The sequence below is a fragment of the Mixophyes fleayi genome, chromosome 7 (genome assembly GCF_038048845.1).
Source record: "Mixophyes fleayi isolate aMixFle1 chromosome 7, aMixFle1.hap1, whole genome shotgun sequence".
In the NCBI taxonomy this organism is placed as follows: domain Eukaryota; kingdom Metazoa; phylum Chordata; class Amphibia; order Anura; family Limnodynastidae; genus Mixophyes; species Mixophyes fleayi.
This window is the reverse complement of record NC_134408.1, coordinates 79775288-79801574: the sequence shown is the minus strand read 5'-3', so window position 1 is coordinate 79801574 and position 26287 is coordinate 79775288. Positions and strand designations below refer to the sequence as shown.

Here is a 26287-nt window from a genome sequence, read left to right as displayed (position 1 = left end):
ACAACGCTTCCAGAAAAGAGGTTATCCAGACAAACTCATATCAGAAGCCCTAACGATAATTGAAGGGGTTAATAGAACTGACTTATTACAATATAAAATCAGGGACAACAAAAAGGAACACATCCCATTTATTACCAATTACAATTCCTGCGAATATAGAATACGATCCACCATCTCCAAACATTGGGAGATTCTATGTATGGACTCCATTCTAACCATTATCCTTCCCACAAAACCTGATATAATCTTCCGCAAAAATAGAAATCTGAAAGATGCCCTTGCCCCTAGTATGATACCTGACATTCATACCAACACTCCCAACACATTTTTTGTGGTTAACGGGTTCAACAAGTGCAGCCATTGCAATATTTGCAAGTTCGCAAGTCCGGACAAGAAAGTATTCTACAACCATGATAATAGCCAGAAGTTCAATATTAAAGAATTCATGAACTGCCAAACATCTTCTGTAATATATCTATTAGAATGTTCTTGCGGTCTTAAATACATAGGTAAAACGAAAAGACCATTAAAACTAAGAATCCAAGAACATGTCCGCAACATCAAAAACAAAATCGAATCCCATTTTGTCTCCAAACATTTTAATAAAACACATAACTCTGATCCAAATCACCTTACGTTGAAGGGAATAGAAAATGTATGCTTAGGACATAGAGGCGGAGATCTCCAGTTCAAGCTATCCAGAAGGGAGATGTTCTGGATCTTCCAGTTGAACACTCTGGCCCATTCTGGTCTCAATGAGGGCTACGAAATTGCACCCTTTTATTGTACTGTTATTATATACTGTACTTTTCAATATATATTACAGTTCCCTCATTTAAGATGGCCACTATAGGCCTCACATACTAATATATTGTGCTAGGTGCCCATATCCAAGATGGCCGCCACACTCGTTTTTAACTAATACTCCCCAGAGGCTCACAACTAACAATTAGACACACTGGACAGGATTCACTAACATCTAGGGTCATAGACCCATATGCCTTCATAGTAAACCGCTCTGTTTACACCACTGTAGCTCTCGATCGTGAGTGCTCCGCGCATGCGCGATAGCGTCTGCGCACTACGCATGCGCAAAATGGCCGCCATATAAACTATTTTTAAACAAGCCCTAAACATGGGCTATCCGTTTTTCATCCTGAAGAAGTCTACCAAGACGGAACGCGTTGAGGCTCCATTGCATCTGTTCATGCTAACTAGATCATACTGCCACCCTGGACATTAAGTGTGTACACCCTGATACTTCTGTGTGGAGATCGTCGGTAGTACCTTATGAACTTTCCAGGGACCCATACTGGTACAAGTAGACCTACTGCCAAGTATTACAGATAAGCTCTTATTAACTGTGCACATTGTGAGTTTGCATTTTTATGATTTGCTGAATAAATTCTTTGTACATAAATTACTACACTATATGGCTCCTATATCTCTATTATTTTGGTTCATTGGAATTTGATAGCGGTGATTGCACTGGGACGGCTGCCCGTGGCTAAGAAATATCGCATACTGCATTTGCTGTTTATCTGCCTGTTCCTGATACACTAGTCTGAGCCGAGATTTCCTCCTGGAGACCCTGATACAGATAAGCTGTTTTTATATTACTTTCTGGTACGCTCCCACTTATTGATCTGTATTACATTATTATTCTGGTTGACTTAACTACTCTGTATACCTCCTTTTCTCCTTGTCTTTATGTTGACACATGATTGGAGAGTTTGGAACCTGCGATACACTGGTACAGCAAGCTTTATATGAGTAGCATTTGAATCCTCCGTTTTGGAATTTGAGTTGAATCTCTGCACGTCATTGTCTGATACGTTTGGTCACTCTGTCTAGCATTTGGATTTAAGACTGGACTATATACACATATTGTTGGATACCAACCCAGAGACTTGAACTATATTCATGTGCTCATCTACTTTGTACCCACTTTGTTTAGTATATCTCTGCTAATATCACCATTGCGCCTTCCCTCTGTTGTACCTATTAGATTTCCTTATTGGCCTTACCAGCCAGAGAGTCGAAGAAAGGCTGCCTCCTTACGTGGAAGAGGTGCTTATGTGGGATTGAATTCTACTGCTTCATACATGTATTGTATATACTGCATAGAGCGCCAGTGTTTATTTCTTGTTTTATATATATATATATATATATATATATATATATATATATATATATATATATATATATATATATATATATATATATGTGTGTATATATACAGTTGTGCCCTTTTATTGTTATTATTAATTAAGGTTACATCTAATGCATGACATTCTGCCATGTTAAATCTGTGAGAGGGGGGACATGGTGTTTGAGGGGCTACATTTTAAAAAGTGTTAAAGCTATTAAGCTGAAATATGGCATGCGAATGGAGAACCGTCCATAGGTGCCGCATGCCACATTTCAGAAAAAAAGAATAAAAAATGACAAATTAGGAATAATCTAAACTTCAAAATCTCGTAGTTTTTTTCCACTTCCTGTTTTGCAAAAGTCACAGTTTTTCTGCTTTTTTTTGGCAGAGCGTGACTCAGTGTACAGGAGGTTTTAAGACTTGGGGTATGTTTTTTTAGAAAGCGGTTAGGGCTGAGGAGTGCCTTTGAGGGTTTAAAATTTTGAGAGTTACAGTTTTTTTATAATTTGGTAATATATGCCCCATTTTAAAGATAGGGGATTTCATAACATTGCGCATATGTCAGTTAGAGGTGTGTGCTGGGTGTACTCAGACTGGCTTCACTTGAGAGCACAAATGTGGCTGCCCCTCTCTCTAAGAAATTCACTTCTGTTAGCCAAATAAATTAGCCACATTTGCCTGATAAAATGAAGAGGGCTGGGGTTTTGGGGCTGCGGGTGACACACACTAGCATTTTTAGCCCTGGCACCTCTCTCCTTATAAAGTTTAATGGGTCTGGGCGGTGCCAGAGGTGGCTGTAACAGAGTCCGTTTTAAACTTCCCCTCAATGACGTCAGTTAATTTATTCACTGAGCTGGGCGCGGGAAATTTAAAAGTGCTCTGTAGCAAACCTGACTAGCTTGATTTCTTTTCATGGTGGTGCTGTACTGACCCATGAGCTTTACCTCATTCTGGGCTTCAAACTGCGGATCTCCAGGTGAAGGCAGCCGGAGAGGGAGTAGCTGCTTTCACAGGTGTCCATGAGATCACGGAACAACGGGTGCTGCCTGGAGAATACTCTGTACCCAGGCCGGTTAAACAAACCATACACGTTTTTCCTGTGATCAGTCAAAATGACAGGCCAAGTGATCCATGTCAGATGGAAAGAGGGAGGAGTCTGTGCTGTTGTCTCTCATTGTCTGATTGAGCCCAGGCTGTGTGGGGACTCCCTGTGGGACCAGAGCGCTCTCCTGCCGGGTCACCACTACTCACATCCCCCCTGCTGGGACTCTGCTCCATCTCTAGCCCAGCCTGTCTTTATGATGTGTGCCTGCATTGCAGCCCCAGCAGCAGGGACGGATTCAGGGGGAAGGCGACCAGCGCTAGTCCAAATGGCACCCCCCGACGCCATCTTACAGCCTTGCCCGTCAGGTTCAACTCTTTTTCGGCTCCTCTCAGCTAATAAATGACAGCGCATCGCTGCGACAGCTAGTGTTCATGGTGCAGTGCACAGTGTGTGTGGGTGGTACCTTTAGGCAATTCGATCCTGGCTGGGTGCTCCTGGCAGTATGCTGGGGGGGGCGATCTTCGCCCCAACCTGAATCCGCCCCCGGACCTGCCTCAGCCCCCGCGATTGCATGTGGTCCCACTCACAAGAGAATCACCTCCGTCCTGCTCATTGACAGAGAACTGCAGCGTCGCTGACGTCAATCGATGCCAGTGAACTGGAAGATTATCGAAATGAGAGGAGCCAGAAGGCAGCAGCAAAGGCAATAAGGGATAAAATGCAAAGAGATAAGTAAGCTGCCTTTTCAATGTTTTGCTGTTGGCATGTAGAGAACGGGGAAGCAGAGAGAATGGGGGTACTGGAGAGAATGGGGAAAGCAGAGAGAATAGGAGTGCTGGAGAGTACGGAGGAAGCAAAGAGAATGGGGGTGCTGGAGAGAACACGGGAGCAGAGAGAATGGGGTGCTGGAGAGAATGGGGGGAGCAAAGAGAATGGGGAAAGCAGAGAGAATGGGGGGGGGAGCAGAGAGAATGGGGAAAGCAGAATGGGGGGTGGTGGAGAGAACAGGGAAAGCATAGAGAATGGGTGTGATGGAGAGAACGAGGAAAGCAGAGAGAATGGGGGTGCTGGAGAGAACGGTGGAATGCAGAGAGAATTGGGGTGCTAGAGAGAATGGGGGTGCTGGAGAGAACAGGGTGTTATGCATGTCTGGTTGCTATCCAATAACGATTGTCAATTGCTGATATGTGGTTCCAAAGCACAAAGTGATTTTAATAGCCAAAAGTAGCAGAATAACAAATCAGAATAAAATAGGTACAGCCGTTACTTATCGCAGGCGCTCTGGATCCAGTGTACAGTCATTCAGGTCTGAAGGCTGTGGTCAAGTAGACTAGACACTAGGTCCAGAGCCCCTGCTTACATACAGTCAGTGAATACAGTAAAACAATGCAGATAATGTGGCTTACTTCTATTGGTCCAGGCTTCTGGAAGGTCCAGTGTACTGCAGGTCATAGGCCAGTTCAAACCAAAATATCTAAAGGTGGGGGTCAGCTCTCCAGAGGATGCACTCCGATTTTCCCACCAAGAATCCAGTTTAAACTAGTCTATTTACATTATACAGGCAGTATAATTTTAAACATTTATTCCCTAACATCGCTAACTAGAGTATGCAATGTGCGATCCCTACGGCAAATGAACCGGACAACTGCGGATGAATAGGGGATTAAAATAATACTAAACATGACATATTTCCTGCAACCTGAACCTTTGATTTCACTAACATGTATATAACTTATAATATTAAACATAAATACTGCTACATTTCGACATAAATAACTATGTGTTGCAACTACCATTAATGTGTACTAATTACAAATGTGTATGTTTGTGTGAATGCGTGTAAATGTGTAGAATTGTTATTTGACACGTGCTGCGGCTGGATACGCTTCCCCACACCGTAGCGTGCTCTACGCATAATTTTCAGACAAAGACAACCAAGTTTGCTAGATATTAATTGAAATGACTTTATCCAATTTGCTGACTTCGACAAGGGGGTGCAGGAGAGAACAGGGGTGAAGGAGAGAACAGGGGGAGCGTAGAGAATGGGGGAGCGTAGAGAATGGGGGTGCTTGAGAAGAATGGGGGAAGCAGAGAGAATGGGGGTGCTGGAGAGAATTGGGGTGCTGGAGAGAATGGGGACGCTGGTGAGAATGGGGATGTTGGAGAGAACAGGGGGAGCAGAGAGAATGGGGTTGCTGGAGAACTGGGGAAGCAGAGAGAATGAAGTGCTGGAGAGAATGGGGATGTTGGAGAGAACAAGGGGGAGCAGAGAGAATGGGGTTGCTGGAGAACAAAGGAGCAGAGAGAATGGGGGTGCTGGAGAGAATGGGGGTGCTGCAGAGAACAGGGAAAGCAGAGAAAATGGGGGTGCTGGAGAGAAAGGGGAGCAGAGAGAACGGATGCTGGAGAGAGCTGGCAGCAGAAAGAATAGGAGTGCTGGAGAGAACGGGGAAAGCAGAGAGAATGGGGGTGCTGGAGAGAACAGGGGGAGCAGAGAGAATGGGGAGCAGAGAGAATGGGGTGCTGCAGAGAAAATGGGAGTGCTGGTGAGAAAGGGTAGCAGAGAGAACAGGGATGCTGGAGAGAACAGTGGGTGCTGGAGAGAACTGGGGGTGCTGGAGAGAAAGGGGAGCAGAGAGAACAGGGATGCTGGAGAGAACGGGGTGCTGGAAAGAGCGGGGAGCAGAGAGAATGGGGGTGTTGGAGAGAACAGGGGGAGCAGAGAGAATGGGGTTGCTGGAGAACTGGGGTAGCAGAGAGAATGAAATGCTGGAGAGAATGGGGATGCTGGAGAGAACAGGGGAGCAGAGAGAAAAGGGGGTGCTAGAGAGAATGGGGGTGCTGGAGAGAACAGGGGAAGCAGATAGAATGGGGGTGCTGGAGAGAATGGGGAAAGTAGAGAAAATTGGGCTGCTGGAGTGAAAGGGGGGAGAGCGGAGTAAGCAGAGAGAATAGGGGTGCTGAAGAATGGGGGAACTGGAGAGAATGTGGGAGCAGGGAGATTGGGGGTGCTGCATAGAATAGAAAAAGCAGATAAAATGGCGGTGCTGGAGAGAACGGGGAAAGCAGAGAGAATAGGAATGCTGAAGAGTACGTGGAAGCAGAGAGAATGGGGGTACTGGAGAGAACAGGTAGCAGAGAGAATAGGTGTGCTGGAGAGAATGGTGGTTGCTGGAGAGAATGGGGGTGCTGGGAGAACAGGGAAAGCAGAGAAAAGTGGGGTGCTGGAGAGAACAGGGGGTGCAGAGAGAATGGGGTCCTGGAGAGATTGAGAATGCTGGAGAGAACAGGGGGTGCTGGAGAGAATAGGGGGTGCAGAGAGAATTGGGGGTGCTGGAGAGAACGGGGTGCTGAAAAGAATGGGGGAAGCATAGAGAATGGGGGTGCTGAAGATTACGTAGGAGGCAGAGAGAATGGGGTTGCTGGAGAGAACGGGGAAAGCATAGAGAATGGGGGTGCTGGAGAGAACGAGGAAAACAGAGAATAGGGGTGCTGGAGAGAACGGGGAAAGCAGAGAGAATGGGGGTGCTGGAGAGAATAGGGGTGCTGGAGAGAACAGGGTGTTATGCATTTCTGGTTGCTATCCAATAACGATTGTCAATTGCCGATATGTGGTTCCAAAGCACAAAATGATTTTAATAGCCAAAAGTATCAGAATAACATAAGTACAGCCGTTACTTATCGCAGGCGCTCTGGATCCAGTGTACAGTCATTCAGGTCTGAAGGCTTTGGTAAAGTAGACTAGACACTAGGTCCAGAGCCCCTGCTTAGATAGTTCTGGGAGGGGATGTAAAAACAGCTCTGTTGGAGAGAATGCAATGGAGCGGTAATTTTGGTCCCCTCCCCTCTCCACTCCTCTTCTCTACTCCTCTTCTCTCCTCTCCTATCCTCTCGTTTTTTCCCCTCTACTCACACTTCAGAGACTGAAGCAATCTGGTGGGGGAAGAATAGATAGAATAGAACAAATCCACCATCCTATTTGGAGAGCAGGTAAGTATTTTTGGAGGAGTATTAATATTATATGCTGGTGCTGGTGGGGGCATTAATTTTACTTGGGGTTGCATTAATGGGTCTCTTTTAAATGGGGGGGGGAATAAATTAATTCCAGGGCTTGGATGGAATGTGAATGCTATTATCAAGGTATTGGGGCTGGTTGGGGAAAATAGACCTATTTATTAAATGGTAAGACTTTTAAATTAATGTCAGAGCTGGTTTTGGTGTGGAGGGAGATTAGGGGTAGGTTTCTCTATTAAATTGTTGTGCTAACAATTTAATTTTAATTTTGGGGCTGCTGGTGGTGATATAGTTGTATTTTTTTAATTGTAAATACTAATATTTAATGTTAGGGCAGGTTGGGGGGAAATAGGTCTATTTATTAAATGTGAGTGCTATTGATTTATTGTGGGAGCTGGTAGCATGGAGGAAGCCTATTTATTAAATGTGAGTGCTATTGATTTAACGTTAAGTTGGTTTGGAGGAGGGAGGCCTAGAGGGTCACTTATTGCTAAACTTTCCATATTTAATTTAACTATTTTTCCCAAACAGGGAACATTCCTGGGTCTAGACAAGCATATACTGAGTTTAAGAGATCGGCAGCAGCTGGAAGGGAGAGTTGCAAGAAAAGGTAGGACTGTACTGATTCTTGTTTTGGGTGACTTTCAGTCAAAAAGCTGATTTTAAGACAGTAAGGGAGGACATAATCCCCTCCCTACCCTATTGCCGGCAGCCATGAAGCGGCAGAACTTTGTCCCTCATACATACTGCATGCCACCACTGCTTGCCAGAACATACATACTGCATCTCACCACTGTCTGCTACAACAGTCTGCACCCCACCACTGCCTGCCAGAACATCCATACATACTGCACCCCACCACTGGCTGCCAGACAATACATACATGCTGTACCCCACCACTGCCTTCCAGAACATACATACATACTGCACCCTACCATTGCCTGCCAGACACTACATACATACATACATACATACATACATGCTGCATCCCACCACTGCCTGCCAGAACATACATACATACATACATGCTGCACTCCACCACTGCATGTTAAACCATACATACATTTATACTGCAACCCACCACTGGCTGCCAGACAATACATACATGCTGCACTCCACCACTGCATGTTAAACCATACATACATTCATACTGCACCCTACCATTGCCTGCCAGACACTACATACATACATACATACATACATACATACATACATACATACTGCATCCCACCACTGCCTGCCAGAACATACATACATGCTGCATCCCACCATTGCCTGCCAGAACATACATACATACATACTGCAACCCACCATTGCCTTTCAGAACATACATACATATATACTGCATGCCACCACTGCCTGTCAGAACATTCATACATGCTGCACCCCACCACTACATGACAGAACATACATGCTGCACCCCACCACTGCCTGCCAGAACATACATACATGCTGCACCCCATCACTGCCTGCCAAAACATACATATATGCTGCACCCAATTATTGCCTTCCAGAATATGCATACATGCTGCACCCAACCAATGCCTGCCAGAACATACATAAATACATATATACATGCTGCACCCCACCACTGCCTGCCAGAACATACATACATGCTGCACCCCATCACTGCCTGCCAAAACATACATATATGCTGCACCCAATATTGGCTATCAGAACATACATACATGCTGCACCCCACCACTGCCTGCCAGAACATACATACATACACATAGAACATACACACATCTGTAGTGTATTCCTAAATTAGACTGACTACATCTTAGCTTCATTCTATGGGGAGACGTATGTGGGGTTAGACGTGTGTGATTTCCTCACAAAGTGGACGAAAATGCACAGTTAGACAACACAGTTGGCCAAACATTGGACTACATTTGACTTGATTTTACTCCCAGCAATAAGCTGCATCTGCAACAGCCTATTTCTGCACTAATTGTCTATTTATATGGAAGACTGCTAAGAGGTAATTCTTAAAATACCCTTGCTTTTTGCTTTTACCCCTTTTATCACAATGTTTCACAAATTGCTTTTCTTAGTCTCATTTCATGGCATGATCTTTAGGACTGTGTCATCTTTCACCCCTCCACCAACACACAAATTTGTTCATATTGCACCTGCATTACTCCACTCACCTCTATTTAACACCCATGAACTGTTATCCTATTTATTATCTCTAACAAGTACAGCCTCCACCTGTCGCCAGAAAATAAAAGGCCACACATCTTACAATCCCCTTGCCTATCTTTCACTCACTCTGCTTCTATTAGCTGGTGATATATCACCTAATCCAGGTCCCCCACAATCCTCACACACACATACATCAGAACACTACCGCTCTGTAGCAAACCTCAAACACATCACCTGTCTCCCCTCTCTTCCCAAGTCCTTTAAATGTGCCCTTTGGAATGCACGCTCTGTTTGTAACAAACTTACCTCCGTTCATGATCTCTTCCTCTCAAAAAACCTCAACCTTCTGGCAATAACAGAAACATGGCTCATGCAATCAGACACTGCCTCACCTGCAGCACTTTCACATGGTGGCCTCCATCTCACCCACACCTCCAGACCTGAAGGCAGACAAGGAGGTGGGGTTGGACTACTTCTCTCTCACAGTGCACATACACAGTTCTACCAAATGTCCCATCACTCACGTTCACATCTTTTGAAGTACATGCTATTCGCATTTTTAATCCATTCTCCCTACGTGTTGCGGTGATCTATCGTCCCCCTGGAGCACACCAACAATTTATTGAGGATTTCTCTGCATGGCTCCCTCACTTCTTATCTTCAGACATCCCCACCATCATCATGGGTGACTTCAACATCCCCATTGATAACCCACCTTCCAAAGCTGCTTCCAAACTACTCTCTCTAACATCCTCACTTGACCTCTCCCAGTGGATTGAATCATCTACTCATAAGGATGGCCACTGCCTTGATCTTGTTTTCTCTAGACTATGCTCAGTTTCTAATTTTATTAATACACCCTTCCCCCTCTCGGATCATCACCTTATCAGCTACACTCTCACCCCCACTGCTCTAACCTCTCTACTGTCTAACTCAACCAAGCCTCCTCATACTCGTAGAAATCTTAATTCTATTAATCTTCCAACAATTTTCCACCTCTCTCCAACACCTTCTCTCCCCTATCTCTACATTCTCATCCCCTGAGATGGCAGTACCTCATTTTCACATAACCTTAACAACGGCCCTTGATCAAGTGGCTCCAGCGACACTTCATACTACACGTCGACTTCGATGTCAACCGTGGCACACCAAAGCAACACGAAATCTTCAAAAACTGTCCCGTAAAGCAGAACGTCACTGGCGTAAATCTCGCACCTTTAATGACTTCTTCACATATACTTCTGTCTACCACTCCTATCGAAATGCTCTGGACACTGCAAAACAAACATACTTTCAATCTCTAATCTATGCTCAGGCTTCTAACCCCAAACGCCTTTTCAATACATTTAATCATCTTCTCAATCCTCCCACCCCGAACCCTCCATCTACTATCAGTGCTCAGGATCTTGCTTCCTACTTCAAAGACAAGATTGACAAGATCAGACTAGAAATGGTATCCTCTTCCTCAACAAGCCATCAGCTCATTTCCTTCCCACTACCCTCTGACACCCTTTCTTCATTTGACCCCACAAATGAAGAGGAAATTTCTACGCTCTTCTTATCTTCCTACTCTACCTCCTGTCCTCTTGATCCTATTCCCTCGCAAATTGGTAGATCCCTGTCTTCTGTGCTCATTTCACCTCTAACTCAAATCTGTAATCTCTCACTCTCTACTGGCATCTTTCCATCACTATACAAGCATGCAGTGATTACTCCTATTCTAAAAAAACAAAACTCCGACCCAAACTCTCTCTCAAATTACCGTCCCATCTCTCAGCTCCCTTGCCCCTCCAAGCTTCTAGAGAGACTTGCCTACACTCGCCTCACACGCTTTCTTTCCGCAAACAACCTGTTGGATCCTCTTCAGTCTGGCTTTCGTTCTCAACACTCCACAGAGACTGCGCTGACCAAGGTTGTTAATGATCTGATCACTGCTAAGACTGAAAGCCATTACTCTCTCCTAATTCTCCTTGATCTCTCGGCTGCATTTGACACCGTTGACCACTCTCTTCTCATACAAACGCTGCAATCCCTAGGTCTTCAAGACACAGTTCTATCCTGGTTCTCATCTTACCTCTCTAATCGCTCTTTCACTGTTAATTTCTCTGGAGCCACCTCTGCTCCGCTTCCCCTATCAGTTGGAGTACCACAAGGCTCGGTGCTAGGTCCTCTGCTGTTCTCTATCTATACCGCTTCTCTTGGAAATCTAATAAGTTCCTTTGGCTTTCAGTATCATCTCTATGCGGATGATACCCAAATCTATCTATCCTCTCCTGATATCTCGACATCTGTGTTGTCCCGTGTAACTGACTGTCTTTCTGCCATTTCATCTTGGATGTCCTCTCATCAACTCAAACTTAATCTTTCTAAAACAGAGTTAATAATATTCCCACCCGCCAACAAGAGCATACCTGACATTTCTATCTCTGTTGATAACATGACCATAAATCCCACCCCACAAGCTCGCTGCCTAGGTGTAATCCTTGATTCACGCCTATCCTTTGTTCCCCACATTGACTCAATATCTAAATCATGTTACATACATCTAAAGAACATTTCCAGAATCCGCACATATCTCACACAAGACACTGCTAAAACCTTAATTCATGCACTAATCATCTCCCGCATTGACTATTGCAATTCCCTCCTTACTGGTCTTCCCAAGAACAGACTCAAACCCCTAAAATCTATTTTGCATGCTTCGGCAAGACTGATTTTCCTTGCAAATAGCTATTCCTCTGTTGAATCACTCTGTATGTCTCTACACTGGCTGCCTGTCTTCTACCGAATCCAATATAAAATACTTTTACTAACCTACAAGGCCATCAACAAAGCTGCACCAACATACATCTCCTCTCTTGTCTCAAAATATCTCCCAACTCGGCAACTCCGTTCTGCAAAAGATCTGCGTCTCTCATCCACTTTCATTACATCCTCCCATTCCCGGTTACAGGACTTTTTTCGGGCTGCACCCACTCTATGGAACTTTCTCCCTCGCACAATAAGACTCTCCTCTGGTCTACAAACTTTCAAGCGTTCTCTGAAAACCTACCTATTCAGACAAGCTTATAATATTCCTCAACCACCATCTTAACCTCACTACCTTTAGCCTGTTACACAATTTCACACAAGACAACTACCCCCAGACCAACATTGTTGTGTGACAGGATCATTTAGCTTATGAGTCACCTTACCTTTGCAGTCTGGCTGGGCCAAGATGCAAAATGTATACTTAACCTCATGTGTCAATCTACCATTGTCCCATAGATTGTAAGCTTGCGAGCAGGGCCTTCTCACCTCTTTGTCTGTTTTACCCAGTTTGTTTATTAGTTTATTACGTTTGTCCCCAATTGTAAAGCGCTACGGAATATGTTGGCGCTATATAAATAAATGATGATGATGATGATAATGATACATGCTGCACCCCACCACTGCCTGCCAGAACATTCATACATACATGCTGCACCCCACCACTGCCTGCCAGAACATACATACATGCTGCACCCCACCACTACATGACAGAACATACATGCTGCACCCCACCACTGCCTGCCAGAACATACATACATGCTGAACCCCACCACTACCTGCCAGAACATACATACATGCAGCAAACCACCACTGCCTGCCAGAACATACATATATACAAGCTGCACCCCACCACTGGCTGTCAGAACATATTTACATGCTGCATCCCACCACTACCTGCCAGATCGTACATGCTGCACCCCACCACTGCCTGCCAGAACATACATACATGCTGCACCACTCATTTTAGCACAGGTCTGGCCAACCCGTGGCTCTCCAGGTACTGTGAAACTGCAGGCCCCAGTATGCTTTTTCAGTAGACATCTAGCTGATAGGTGGCTGGCTTGTAGATTGACAACACCTGAAGAGCCACGGGTTAGCCAGGCATGGTTTAGCATATAAGATATGGTTGTAGGCATACAGACTAGAATGTGAGAGAAAAACTTGTGTGCATATGGGATGGCACATGACAGAAAATCTGTTGGGCATATTTGGTGACATGGAAAGAAAAGCTGGTAAGAATGGGGTGTCATGTGAGAGAGACTGGTATATAGCACGTGACGTGAGAAAAAAAGCGGGTGCTGTTGGTGGTGGCATGTGTGCATGGGATCACAAAGCTGGTGGTAGTGAGTAATGTGGTAGAGAAAGACACACACTGGAAATGGAGGGTGCTAGGTTTAGAGGAATTCATAGGAAAAATTACTTTACCAAAATAGTAGTGGATAGGTGGGATAGGCATTCAACAGAGGTGGTAGCACGGTAGCTTAGTGGTTAGCACTTCTGCCTCAGCATTGGGGTCATGAGTTTGATTCCCGACCATGGCCTTATCTGTGTGGAGTTTGTATATTCTCCCTGTGTTTGCGTGGGTTTCCTCCATTTGCTCCGGTTTCCTCCCACACTCCAAAAACATACTGACTGCTATTAAAAATTGCCCCTAGTCTCTCTCAGGGCTGTGTGTGTGTATGTTAGGGGATTTAGATTGTAAGCTCCAATGAGGCAGGGACTGATGTGAATGAGTTCTCTGTACAGTGCTGCGGAATTAGTGGCGTTATATAAATAAATAAATAGATGATGATGATGATGATGATGGTAGAGGTTAGTATAATAGAGTAATTTAAACACTCTTGTTTATTAGGGATTAAAAATATAATGGAAATAAGATGGGCCACATGGTTCTTATCTGCAATGAAATTATAGGATTCTAATTTTTAAATTAGAAATATTTTCACTTTGCAAAAAGCTATGAAATTCATTAGACAAAAAACCTTACGGTTTAACATGTTCGATTAAGGATTGTGGCATTTACACACCATCTAAAATGTAAGAAAACCATTGAAACTCTTTCACTCAAAATCCAAAAAGCAATGAAATTACAACGATTAAGGCAGAAGCCTTAATGGACGTGTTACTTGCGCAATACAGCCATGGTTTGACATGACATCCTGTGGTTAGCTGCAGATTCAGCACTATCATTGAATAAGATTGCTGTCACTCACAAAATGGTGGAGCTGCTAATTCACATATTTGTGTGTTCACTGGAATACACACATGCAGTACTATTACATTTTCTTAGTTTAGTTTAGGGCCTGGGAGTCTTAGAATGAGTGTATCGGTGTCGCAATGTATATTGTGACACTGACAGTCGGCAAATGTCACTCATCAAAAACTTTTGAAGTTACTGCAGCGCTCAGTGACGGAACATATAACACACCACATCTACAAACTCAATTAAGCACAATACATTTGGCGTGTGAGAAACATGTGGTGTTCCACAACGATAAATCATGCACTGTTTGATCCTTAAATGCACCAATGGACTCTCCAACTTGCAGATAAACTTATAGCTAACCAATATAGTTTTCATAACATAAATACCGTTGTAGGCTCAAATCTGAATAAAAGTGTTACTCCGTTAGATGATATCCGTCCTCCCAAGGACTGCAGTTTATATATGATCCGTAATAAGTCTGATGATAAGCACTGTATTCCTGGAGGAAGGCTGGCCACCTGATGGTAAGCGCTGATTGCGGTCTCAATTAGAGATGGTCACTGACCCCCGTGTTTTGGTTTTGGATTCGGTTTTGGATCTGGATTACCGTCGTGTTTTGGTTTTGGTTTTGGTTTTGCAAAACCGCCATTGCGTGTTTTGGTTTTGGTTTTGGTTTTGTTTGGTTTTGTTTTGCAATTTGTTATAAAAATTACATTTATTGGTGCTAAAATAACATAATTTAGGTATTATTTTGTAGCTACATTATTATTAACCTCAGTAACACTAATTTCCAGTCATTTTTTATTCAATTTTGAACACCTCCTATGTCACAATATGATTTTCATACACTTGAAAAGAAAAATTGCTGCAGTTCTTGCCAGTGATAACAAAAAGGCCATTGTCATGCCTGGGCATAAGACCAAAAATCCACCTCTTAAGTGTGGAATTATTTTTACACGAATCCTGGAAAGAGTTGTCTATCCATTTGTAACATTTTGAAAGCCACACTCAGTAGAGGTAGGGACCTTAACCATCTGGGATCCTCATCCATGTTTCGTCATTTTTCAGCGAGTTATTGGCAAACTGTTGGGAAAATCAGAAACTTTGGTTAAAAAAAAATTAACAACAAGCATTCCAGCATAATCTACCTCCCTTCTCTCATCTACATCCCAGCACCTGCAATCTTCCCCCCCAACAATTGGCAAGTAAACAATCCTCTGCAAGAGGAAGCAAGAATGAAACCTGTCACCCAGTCGCAAAGCGGATCACAGACGCCCTGGGTACTATGCTAGCGTTAGATCTGTGTCCAATGTCCACTATTAATACAGTTGGTTTAAGACATTTAATTGAGGTGTTATGTCCCTGTTAGCAAATGTCATCACTATACCATTTTACTAGAAAAGCTTATTCTCTCCTGTACCGGAAAGTTCCTAAAAATGTCATTATTGGGTGACAAAATGGTATTCTACCCACTGTACACTTAACCACAGATATGTGTACAAGCGGAACTGGGCAAACAAAAGATTATATGACTGTGAAAGCCCACTGGGTTGGTCTTTCGCCTTCCCCAGCATGGACAGCAGCAGCATGTACCCAGGTGCATCACATTTTTGAGAAGTAGGCTACTCTGTGTATCAGCAGCTTCACTAAGAGGCATACAGCTGACAAACTGTTCCAAAAACTAAGGGATGTCATTGAAAGATGGCTAATCCTGCTTGGAGTCTCCTGAGGATATGTCATTTCTGATTACGACCCCAATATTGGTCCAGCATTACAGCGGGGCTGAATTCCATCACATTTCCTGTTTTGCACACACTATCAACTTGGTGTTACAGAACTTTTGAAAAATGACATGCAGGAGATGCTGTTTGTGTCCATAAACATTTAGGGTCAATTTGTGGTTTCTGCAACAGCATGTAGGAGAATACAGCAGCTGCAAGAAGACTAGCATTTGAGGGGAATATACTTTAGTCCAGCGAAGTAGTTACCTGTGAAGAAAGTGCAGACACAGTTAGCTTGAGTCAAGTGATTGCCTTAATAATAGATTTTGAAAAGGTGCTACATAAAATTATAGTGTGCAATAAAACAAAGTAAATGTGCTAACTATATTTTAATTGTAGATGAAATACTTAATTTTCTTTGCAAGGATCCCAGACTTATCAACATCTTGTTGGGACGTCTTCTCCTTCAGTTTCTCTGGCAACTGCTTGTAATAAAAGAAATTGCTTTCCCAAGACACCCAGTGGTGATGCAGATGAGTCCGCTAAACATTTTGATATTTGCTGTGCTGTAAAAGAATTGCCCAAAAACCGTGACAGCTCTGCCCTAAAATCAACTAGTCATTCCCTTTGGAAGGCCATTATCAGCAATTACATCATACTACACAGACTTCTATGATATTGGGATATTGGGATGAATTAGTATTGTTGGAGGAAGATTATCACTAAACCCTGCCACCTCTCCAGTTTCGCAATGAGCTATGGTACAATAAAATGTAACTGCAGATTTAGACCAAGACTGTCAGCCCTATTATTTCTATTTCAGCAATTACAATTAGCAATGGAGCAATGGAGCTCTTCTCTTTGGGTGTTACCTATATAACGCAGCACAATTTGCCTGCAAATTCTACAGACAAGCCTGCTTGTCTTCCTCTCCATCAATGACTCTTAGCAATTGAGCACTCGTCTTTGGGTGTATATTACACCCAAACATTATTAGTGAAAATTATGAAAAATACAGTTTAATCCCTGATAGGCCCTCCACCATCCTTTGCATGTTAATAGTAGGATTGGTTGGAATTATGGTCAAGGTCACACATTTTTTTGACAAATCCTTCAAACCAGCCCAGATGTCAAACTGTTGTGGTCTGCCCCCTGCGTCATCCCTGCTTGTGTTTGGAAAGTGCATATTGGTGCCAGAACCTCACATGCCAGAACTGCTCCCACTGGTGCCACACTGCTGCAGGACTTACACAATCAACCGCATCCTCATCGTCGGATACCCAAATCTCCCCCACATCCTCTTCTAAAGACAAAGTGTCATCCTCACTTGGTGTATCACCGGCTACACTCGGGCTGTTCAGGCACACATCAGCAGAACTGCTGAAAGGGCCCTTCTTTATGGGTAGACTAACAGAATGGTCACGATTAGACATCCCACTGTTGGATGGACTCTCCACAGGGATTGTTGTCATTTGTGAATCAGAGCAAATATTCTCCTGTAATGCCTCACTGTTATCTTGCAGCTCGGCTTTGACGCGTAACAGTAGTTGTGCACCAATTGTAGGCTGGGTAACTTTTTGGGATCTGCCACTAATAGCCAAAGGTGAAGGCCTCATTCTCTCTTTGCCACTGCGTGTGTAGAATGGCATGCTTGCAATTTTTTTTTTATCGTCACTTAACTTTTGCTCAGTTACACTTCTTTTTCGCTTCAATACAGTAAAATTTTTTTGGGTTTTTGTTTTTTGCACTAATTTGAAAACACTCTGTTGTTTGACATCGCCTTGGCCAGATGACGTACTGGGAACACTAACATCAGGACTGGTGACAGAACCTGGTTGCTCATTTAGATCATATGTGGACTGCTTTGAATCCATTCTGAGCGCAAACCACTGGGGAGTGCTAAAAATTATTTAGTAGATTCTGCTGACAGTTATGACTTTTGACAGCCAGAAATATTAATGCACAATTAGGGAGGACACCCCAAAAACACTGAGGAGTGCTAAAAATTATTGAGTAGATACTGCTGACAGATATGACTTTTGACAGCCAGAAATATTAATGCACAATTAGGGAGGACACCCCAAAAACACTGAGGAGTGCTAAAAATTATTGAGTAGATACTGCTGACAGATATGACTTTTGACAGCCAGAAATATTAATGCACAATTAGGGAGGACACCCCAAAAACACTGAGGAGTGCTAAAAATTATTGAGTAGATACTGCTGACAGATATGACTTTTGACAGCCAGAAATATTAATGCACAATTAGGGAGGACACCCCAAAAACACTGAGGAGTGCTAAAAATTATTGAGTAGATACTGCTGACAGATATGACTTTTGACAGCCAGAAATATTAATGCACAATTAGGGAGGACACCCCAAAAACACTGAGGAGTGCTAAAAATTATTGAGTAGATACTGCTGACAGATATGACTTTTGACAGCCAGAAATATTAATGCACAATTAGGGAGGACACCCCAAAAACACTGAGGTGTGCTACAAATTATTTAGTAGATACTGCTGACAGATATGACTTTTGACAGCCAGAAATATTAATGCACAATTATGGGGGACACCCCAAAAGCGCTGGGGAGTGCCAAATATGAAGAAAAAATAATAAACCTCTATCCTCCTCTCTGCACTAGCGATTTTGGTTAGAGCAATTGCAAGAACAATATGGTATTCTCTGTCCCTGCTCTAATTAGCCTATGACTACACCCTGCTCTCTCCCTCTGTCAAATGGCGATGGATTGCTGTGGAGGCGTGTATTTATAAAGTTGAAGTATCGCGAGAACCGAGTCCCGAGATCCGACGACGTCACAATGACGTTCGGCCTCGATTTGGATTCGGAATGGGCGGGAGAGTACCGAGCTGCTCAGCTCGGTACTCGGATACCCAAAGTTCGGGTGGGTTCGGTTCTCGGAGAACCGGACCCGCCCATCTCTAGTCTCAATATCCAGCCGACAGAATGCAATCAGGTGGTTCTGGGTATCGTAGGCCGTGTCCATATGGGGACAAAACGCGTTGAGGAGTTATTATGAACATCTTGAACATTACCTCAGTGTAAGTACTGATGTACTTTGTATGGTACAATAAAGTTTTTTTACTGATTGATTACTTTGGTCTTCCTTGGTTTGTGTATGAGGATCGGAAGGGCACTATCGGTGTTCACAGGTTCATCAGTGCAAACTGCCGGAGGATCCATTAGGATACCAAAGACACGGCCTACGATACCCAGAACCACCTGATTGCATTCTGTCGGCTGGATATTAAGACCGCAATCAGCGCTTACCATCAGGTGGCCAGCCTTCCTCCAGGAATACAGTGCTTATCATCAGACTTATTATGGATCATATATAAACTGCAGTCCTTGGGAGGACGGATATCATCTAACGAAGTAACACTTTTATTCAGATTTGAGCCTACAACGGTATTTATGTTATGAAAACTATATTGGTTAGCTATAAGTTTATCTGCAAGTTGGAGAGTCCATTGGTGCATTTAAGGATCAAACAGTGCATGATTTATCGTTGTGGAACACCACATGTTTCTCACACGCCAAATGTATTGTGCTTAATTGAGTTTGTAGATGTGGTGTGTTATATGTTCCGTCACTGAGCGCAGCAGTAACTGCTAATAATTTAATTTTTGAGGTCCTGGGAGAGTCTCTCTGCGTGCAGCTCGTGGCAGGGTGATTTGTCATTACAGGATTAGAGCGCTTATCCCCACTATATGTTTATATCAAAAACTTTTGGCTTGAAATAAACAGTGATTTTAATATTCACATCACAGATAAGCCGCACACTTTTCATCAGGATGTCACCAGGCGACCTTACTCTGGCTAGGGCAAAGTTCTCCTGCCTATTCACCAGCCACTATCTAGCATCGGTCACACTGCACGTATTCACAATATAGTTTAAATACCAAAAACCCCTCTTTGGTCTTGTTACTTCATTAGCCCTTGTCCACCACCTGTGTGTGTTCAGTCTAGGAGTTTTACTTTGCAAGGACTTAACCCTGTCTGCAGACTCCTTGGATCTGTATCTATCCACAAACAGGAGAGGTGTGGCAAATAGGCCTATTTTCTACATATCGCTCCCCTTAGCATCGCCAACCTTAATGATACAGACACCATGGAGAGTGCATCACTGCGAAAGAGAGCTTTCTTTACATTCTTAAGTGTCCTTTCAACCATGTCTGTCAGGGCATGAATGGGAATTTTGTCTTCTTAACACTTGTAAACACTGTTCTGTAACCGCCTGTCCTCATTCTCTCTCCTCTCATGGCCCCTTATTTTTTATAAAAGGATACTTATTAGCCGTTTCCAATTGTGGATGTACTGTTACAGTGGGATGGGATACGGCTAAGTAGACTCTGAGCGAGTAAAACCTGCATAGAACTTATTCCCTCTTTCTACCTTCCCCTAAGTGTCTACCAACCACCTGGGTGTGTGCAGCTTCTAACACTAAGGGTGCATGAACCTGTGGAACTACTAATTGTTCTACCTTTTTCTCCTTCACTTCAGCAATTTAAAACAGTACATTATTTTTGACAACATATGATGGCATGTAGCCTGCCTAGTTTACATATCTCGCAATATCTGTAACATTATTAGCCAATTTAAAGACCTGTTATAAGGTCACATAATTTCTGTGGTCAAGTGCAAAGTTCGGCAAATGCAACCGCTCTTGATAATAGTGCCAGCCTATACCCTCACCCAATGGCAATGTAGATTCCTCTGTACGGTTACCAGCGATTGCGACTATTTCTCTGTCTCTCCACAATAAAGTTTGTTTTCTGCAACATAGCAATTTCCCCCACTGCAAATGACAGCTTTATAACAGACTGTTACTTGTTAGTAGCATTCACCATGTTTCACTCACCATCACTGCATCTGGTTGGTTGATTGAGTGGATATAACAGTCAGCCACAAAATTAAAACCACCTGCCTAATATTGTGTAGGTTCCTCTCATGCCTCTAAAACAGCTCTGACCCGTCGAGGTATGGACTCCACAGAACCTCTGAAAGTTTTCTGTGGTATCTGCCACCAAAACATTAGCAGTAGATCCTTTAAGTCCTCTAAGTTGTGAGGTGGGGCCTTTATGACTTGGACTTGTTTTTTTCAGCACATCACGCATATACTCGATCAGATTGAGATCTGCAGAATTTGGAGGCCAAGTCAACATGTTGAAATTTCTGTCATGTTCCTCAAATCATTCCTGAACAATTTCTGCAGTGTGGCAGGGCACATTATCCTGCTGAAAGTGACCACTACCATCAGTAAATACTGATGCCATGAAGGGGGTTACTTGGTCTGCAGCAATGTTTAGGTAGGTGATACATGTCAAAGTAACATCCAGGACCAAAAGTTACTCAAGACGGTTAAATGAAGACCAATTCAAGAGAAACATCATTACATTTACCACCATCTGATCCTACTGTCAGCAATCACTCAGCATCACTGACAGCTAGTGGATATTTCTGCTTAGAGACAAGAATCTGTCTTTTTATATATTTTTGCAATACCTAATTCACTTATTCTTTATAGTATTTATTGGTCTGCATATTTACATGTATTATTTTTTATTGTTATCTTTTATTCTTATGTCTGCATAAGATTCTCTTATTTAATCTTGCTGTTATGTGATTGATGTCTCTGACAAATTAACAGGTGTCCAAGTTTATCAATTAGTTAGTGTGACAGGATGGATCTCCTATGCCACCCTGTCTGTTGTATTCCTGGGGACAGGCTGGGCTTGCCTTGCCACCGTCCCCTGACCTCTTGCCTTCAGATCAGGGTGGCTGTGGATGGTTCCCCCTGGGCTATCACACTGGCCAGAGCTGCAGGTAGCGGGCAAAGCGTTGGAATGCTGAACAGCCGGATAACAGATTAAATTTGGTCTAATCTGCATGTCAAAGGAATCATAGCAGGAAAGCAGGCGTCAAAGTGTGTACCTTAAGCAGTGATATTTATTAGCTCAGGAAGTCCTGAAAAGGACAATTACATACACTAGTTTGAGGTACTAGTGATATCCAGAATTACAGATGGTATAATACATTTCAGTGTAACACAGGGCTCTTTAAATACAGTTTTGGGACACTAGCTTGGCAGGAGATAATCCAGCCTACTGCCCCTTTAACCAATCTGGACTGATTCATGCAGCCTGCATGTGAATCAGCCCAGAGGGGTTAACACCTTTTAAGATTAAAGCTAGTGGCAGGGGAGAGTGTACTTTACCCCCTGTTCACAAGCTGCCAGTGAGAGGGGGGCTCAGCCCACTCTCCTCCCTGGTGGCAGTCTGTCTGAGGCAGGGGATTTATCTTTTAAATCTCCCGCCTTAACTACCTCCAGGTACCCTGCTCTGAGATCTGGCTGTCCCCCAGGCCAAAAATAGTATGAGAGGAAGAGAGGCCAGGTTCCAGGGCAGCAACTCCTGTCCTGCCTCTAGCTGAAGCTTTTTGAGCTCCAGTATGCGGCTTAGCCTCCTGGGACCCCCAGGCAGCACTGCATATCCTGAATCTATTTGCATCCAGGAGGCTAATTGGTAAGTCCCTTCACCCCCCGACAGCCACCAAAGCTTGCTGCTGGGGGGGTGAAGGATCCAGGGCTTCCCTGGACTGCCAGGGTCTGGTAAGTACATTATTATTATTATTATTATTATTATTATTATTAATCATACACACATTTACAAATACATTTAAAATACACATAGATAAACTGCTCTTCACACAGTTTTAAATTGCTCATAGCTACACTACCGGTGCCTGGCGCCTCTACATTAAACATACACTTTAATTTTATAAAACACATAGTATACATATTTTACAGTGCTTAGTGCCAGGAGCTAACCCTTAAATACATTTTTTACTGTTCCCGGCGCCTAGCGCGGATGTTTAACCCATTTACTGCTGTGGCGCTGAGTATTACTGTCGCAGTGCCACAGCGCACATTGCAGCTGTCCGTTTAATTTATTTAAAACATTTATTTTATTCACACGGCGCCTAGCGCCAGTAAGTTAACCCGTCCGGCACCGTGTGCGGTGGTCGGACAATGCAGGGACTCGGTCACAGTTAGCTATGTGCGTAATGTAGTATATCTATTTGTATGTTTTTATTGAAAGGTAATTATGTTGTAATTGACTGTACGTGATTTGTGGTTCAAATTAAAATGACAATTATATTGTATGTTATATTTGTGAGAGATTTAATCATTACATATTTTTTAATATTATTTTGCATACATTTTTAAGTACACATTTGGTGGATAAGCACTGTATTCTTTTTTTCTTTTTGGAAAACATAAATGTTTTAATATAATTAAAACACACAGATTTTGGTAAACTCGAGGTTGTTTCACACACGTGTATAATTAAATAAATATAAACCACTGATAAACTTCGGGTTCCGCAAGATGAGGCCCTCTAACATTCAATAGGGCTGCATGTTACCCTTAATCTCTGTAAGTTAAAATAATATATTTAATCAAAGAAAAAGACACTTATCTTTAATAACATCCGCAGGCATTTTGAACAAGTACTATAAGCTCTATAGCAAACAATCTAACAAAAATAGGAAGGAGCTGGGGACTGCAGGTGAAGGCTCTGAGGGTTGCCTTTTGCCCTTCATTGATATAAACCATGCAAACCCCTAAGTAACACAACAATGTAAAAGCAAACAATATTAGCTTCTTGGAAATGACCAGTATCAGTTGGTACCTGGGGGTGTATGTTTCTTTACTACTTGAAGTGACAATATAAAGAACTTGAATCATCCCCATTGACTGCAACCCTAAGGTATAAACATTCCTATTTAAAGAAGTAACCCTGGTTTTATGTCCAGTATTAGACTATGTGTACTTATGTTTTGCTGAGTTAGGTTAGTTATTATTTGTAATGCAACTGTGCTATTCCACACAGTTGGGCTCTCCAGTCTCAACCTTACTGTTTGTTCTACAAGATGGACTTAACTTTTAGTTCTTGAACAGTGGAATATTTATTGTAGACAAGTTAGGCAGAGGAGTCCAGAATATTCAGTTGGCGCTGGCTTTTATCATCTGAGCGGCTGGTTTTCCCTTTCTTCCGTAACTAGTTTTATTGTTTGGAGTTGGCCATGAATCAGGGCTCAATGTCCTGCTTCTACCTACCCAACTAAATCCCCTATTGCATGCTGTATACTGCTGGGATTACTTGTACACCTTTCCTGTTGCCCCATGGTGATTAATTGTAGGAGGAGCTATCTTGGGTCTTAAAACTAAGCAGTCTACTGAAATGAAAAGTAAATTTGCTGACTGACTTAACATTTTGAGTGTGGAAGGTTTAGCAAAATGTCTTCACAAGCAATATGTGCAACAATGTATATACAGCAGCGTAAACCAGCATACATTTCAAAAGTTTGGACCACATTCCCAATAGAGCTATTAAGTTAAATATTTGCAAAAGCCTCCACAGTGAGAAAATTCATATATTTTCTGAAACTGTACTCCTGGAAAAAAGTGATTATTAATATTTCCATAATAAACAATACGTTGCTGAAATATTGAGGCACAAAACTACGAAAAAAGCATTTTATATAGCTGAATGTCTAGCACAAACCATATATATATAAAAAACAAAAAAACAAAAACAAAGATTATACAGTACAGTTTGTGTCAATTGGTATACATGTGCTTCTGGTGCCCTATTTTGTATAACAAATATTGTTCCAGTTTTAGAATATTCTATGTCTACATAAATACTCAATACTGATAATTTTTGTTACAATTTCATTGATTTTCAAATGCGATTCTTTTAATAACCCATCACAAGTAAGGATCCTAACTCAAAAGAGTATTTGATAATATATTTTATCCAGATCTATATCCATGTTAAACAACATATGATTACATAATGTCTGTAAACTGTTACATCTAAATCCTGTGATCGCATATGAAGGTTTTTAATGTACACTCTAATATCTACTTTCTTGGTAGTCTTGTAAATAGTCCTATTTAAGGAAAGGGGTCGTCCTAAAATAGAGGTTGATGTGATGTTTATACTTTTGAACTGTCCACTGCTTGAGAGTTTTCTGCCTCCACACAAACCTAGTTTACTATGGATAGGTATCTCCCAAAAGCAGAGAGTTGCTTCTTAAAGTGCACTGAGTGGACCATCTAGGTGCATCAGTGCAAAATCAAGGTGCCCTTTATCCAGTGTGCTTCATAAATGAGATCCACTTTGTTGAATATGAAATTACCTAGGAATATATGGACTTTTCCAACAGGGATTACATTTTCCCTTTTCTACATTCTTAGGTTGTATCTGGCGGAGTGGCTAGTAATGGATATGTTCGCAAAATGCTGCAACATTTAACAGATGATATGGACATGTCTGTGTTGTGTCCACCGCCGCAACTCTGCACAGACAACGGAGTCATGGTTGCCTGGTAAGATAGCAGGACTTGAACTGAAATTGCTTTAAGAGATGCAATCAAATTTGTGAGTGTAATGGATTTTCATAGTAGCTTATTTATTTTACATACATGAATCAACTGTTTACACATATTCATGCTTATTTTATATTGTTTTATTTTCATCTGTATCAAGATAGTTTATGACAATAGTTGTACTAAGATTTGTTTTATTTTAAAAATGTTTGTTATATATCATTTAATGTGTTAAGTAAAACAATTCTCAATTCCCCAATATAATAAATGGCAAAGAGACAGTATGTTTACTTTAATACAATCTATTCAGAACTGCTTTGTAGTATTAGTTAAACTTTTGAAATATTGTGCTTCAACTGAAACATCACTGCATGACCGGCTAAGAGCTTCTACACATAGGCGTCAATGGGAAAAAAAAGTGAGTTAAAGCATGGTTCTCACATTTGACAGAACGGTTAAATCAGTGCATATTCATTAACGTGTTATAAAGCATCTCTTCACCATGGTATACAATATACTTAAAGGGACAAACCAACATATTTTTTTCTGCTTTAAATAGCAAATTAAGTATATTTTAAAGCTCTCTCCCTACAAAGCATTATCAATTTTTCAAGATATCAATGTTTTCCTTACTAAGGCTGGTGGGTACACACACAGAAAATTTCTCCTGATGCAATATCATTAACGATTTTACGAACGAGTAAAAGTCCCGATCAGCATGCTGATTCATGTGTACACACTATACATGGTTTACAAGATTTATCTT

General features: G+C 42.3%; 1 protein-coding gene across 3 annotated transcripts in view; it reads left to right on the top strand.

Moving 5' to 3' along the window:
* OSGEPL1 (O-sialoglycoprotein endopeptidase like 1) overlaps positions 1–26287 on the top strand; it is a 188650-nt gene that overhangs the window by 119019 nt on the left and 43344 nt on the right. For all 3 annotated transcript variants that reach the window (XM_075180030.1, XM_075180032.1, XM_075180031.1), the window contains exon 6: positions 25391–25521. In XM_075180030.1, the coding sequence (XP_075036131.1) occupies positions 25391–25521 (131 nt within the window). The remainder of the gene's footprint in view (positions 1–25390; positions 25522–26287) is intronic.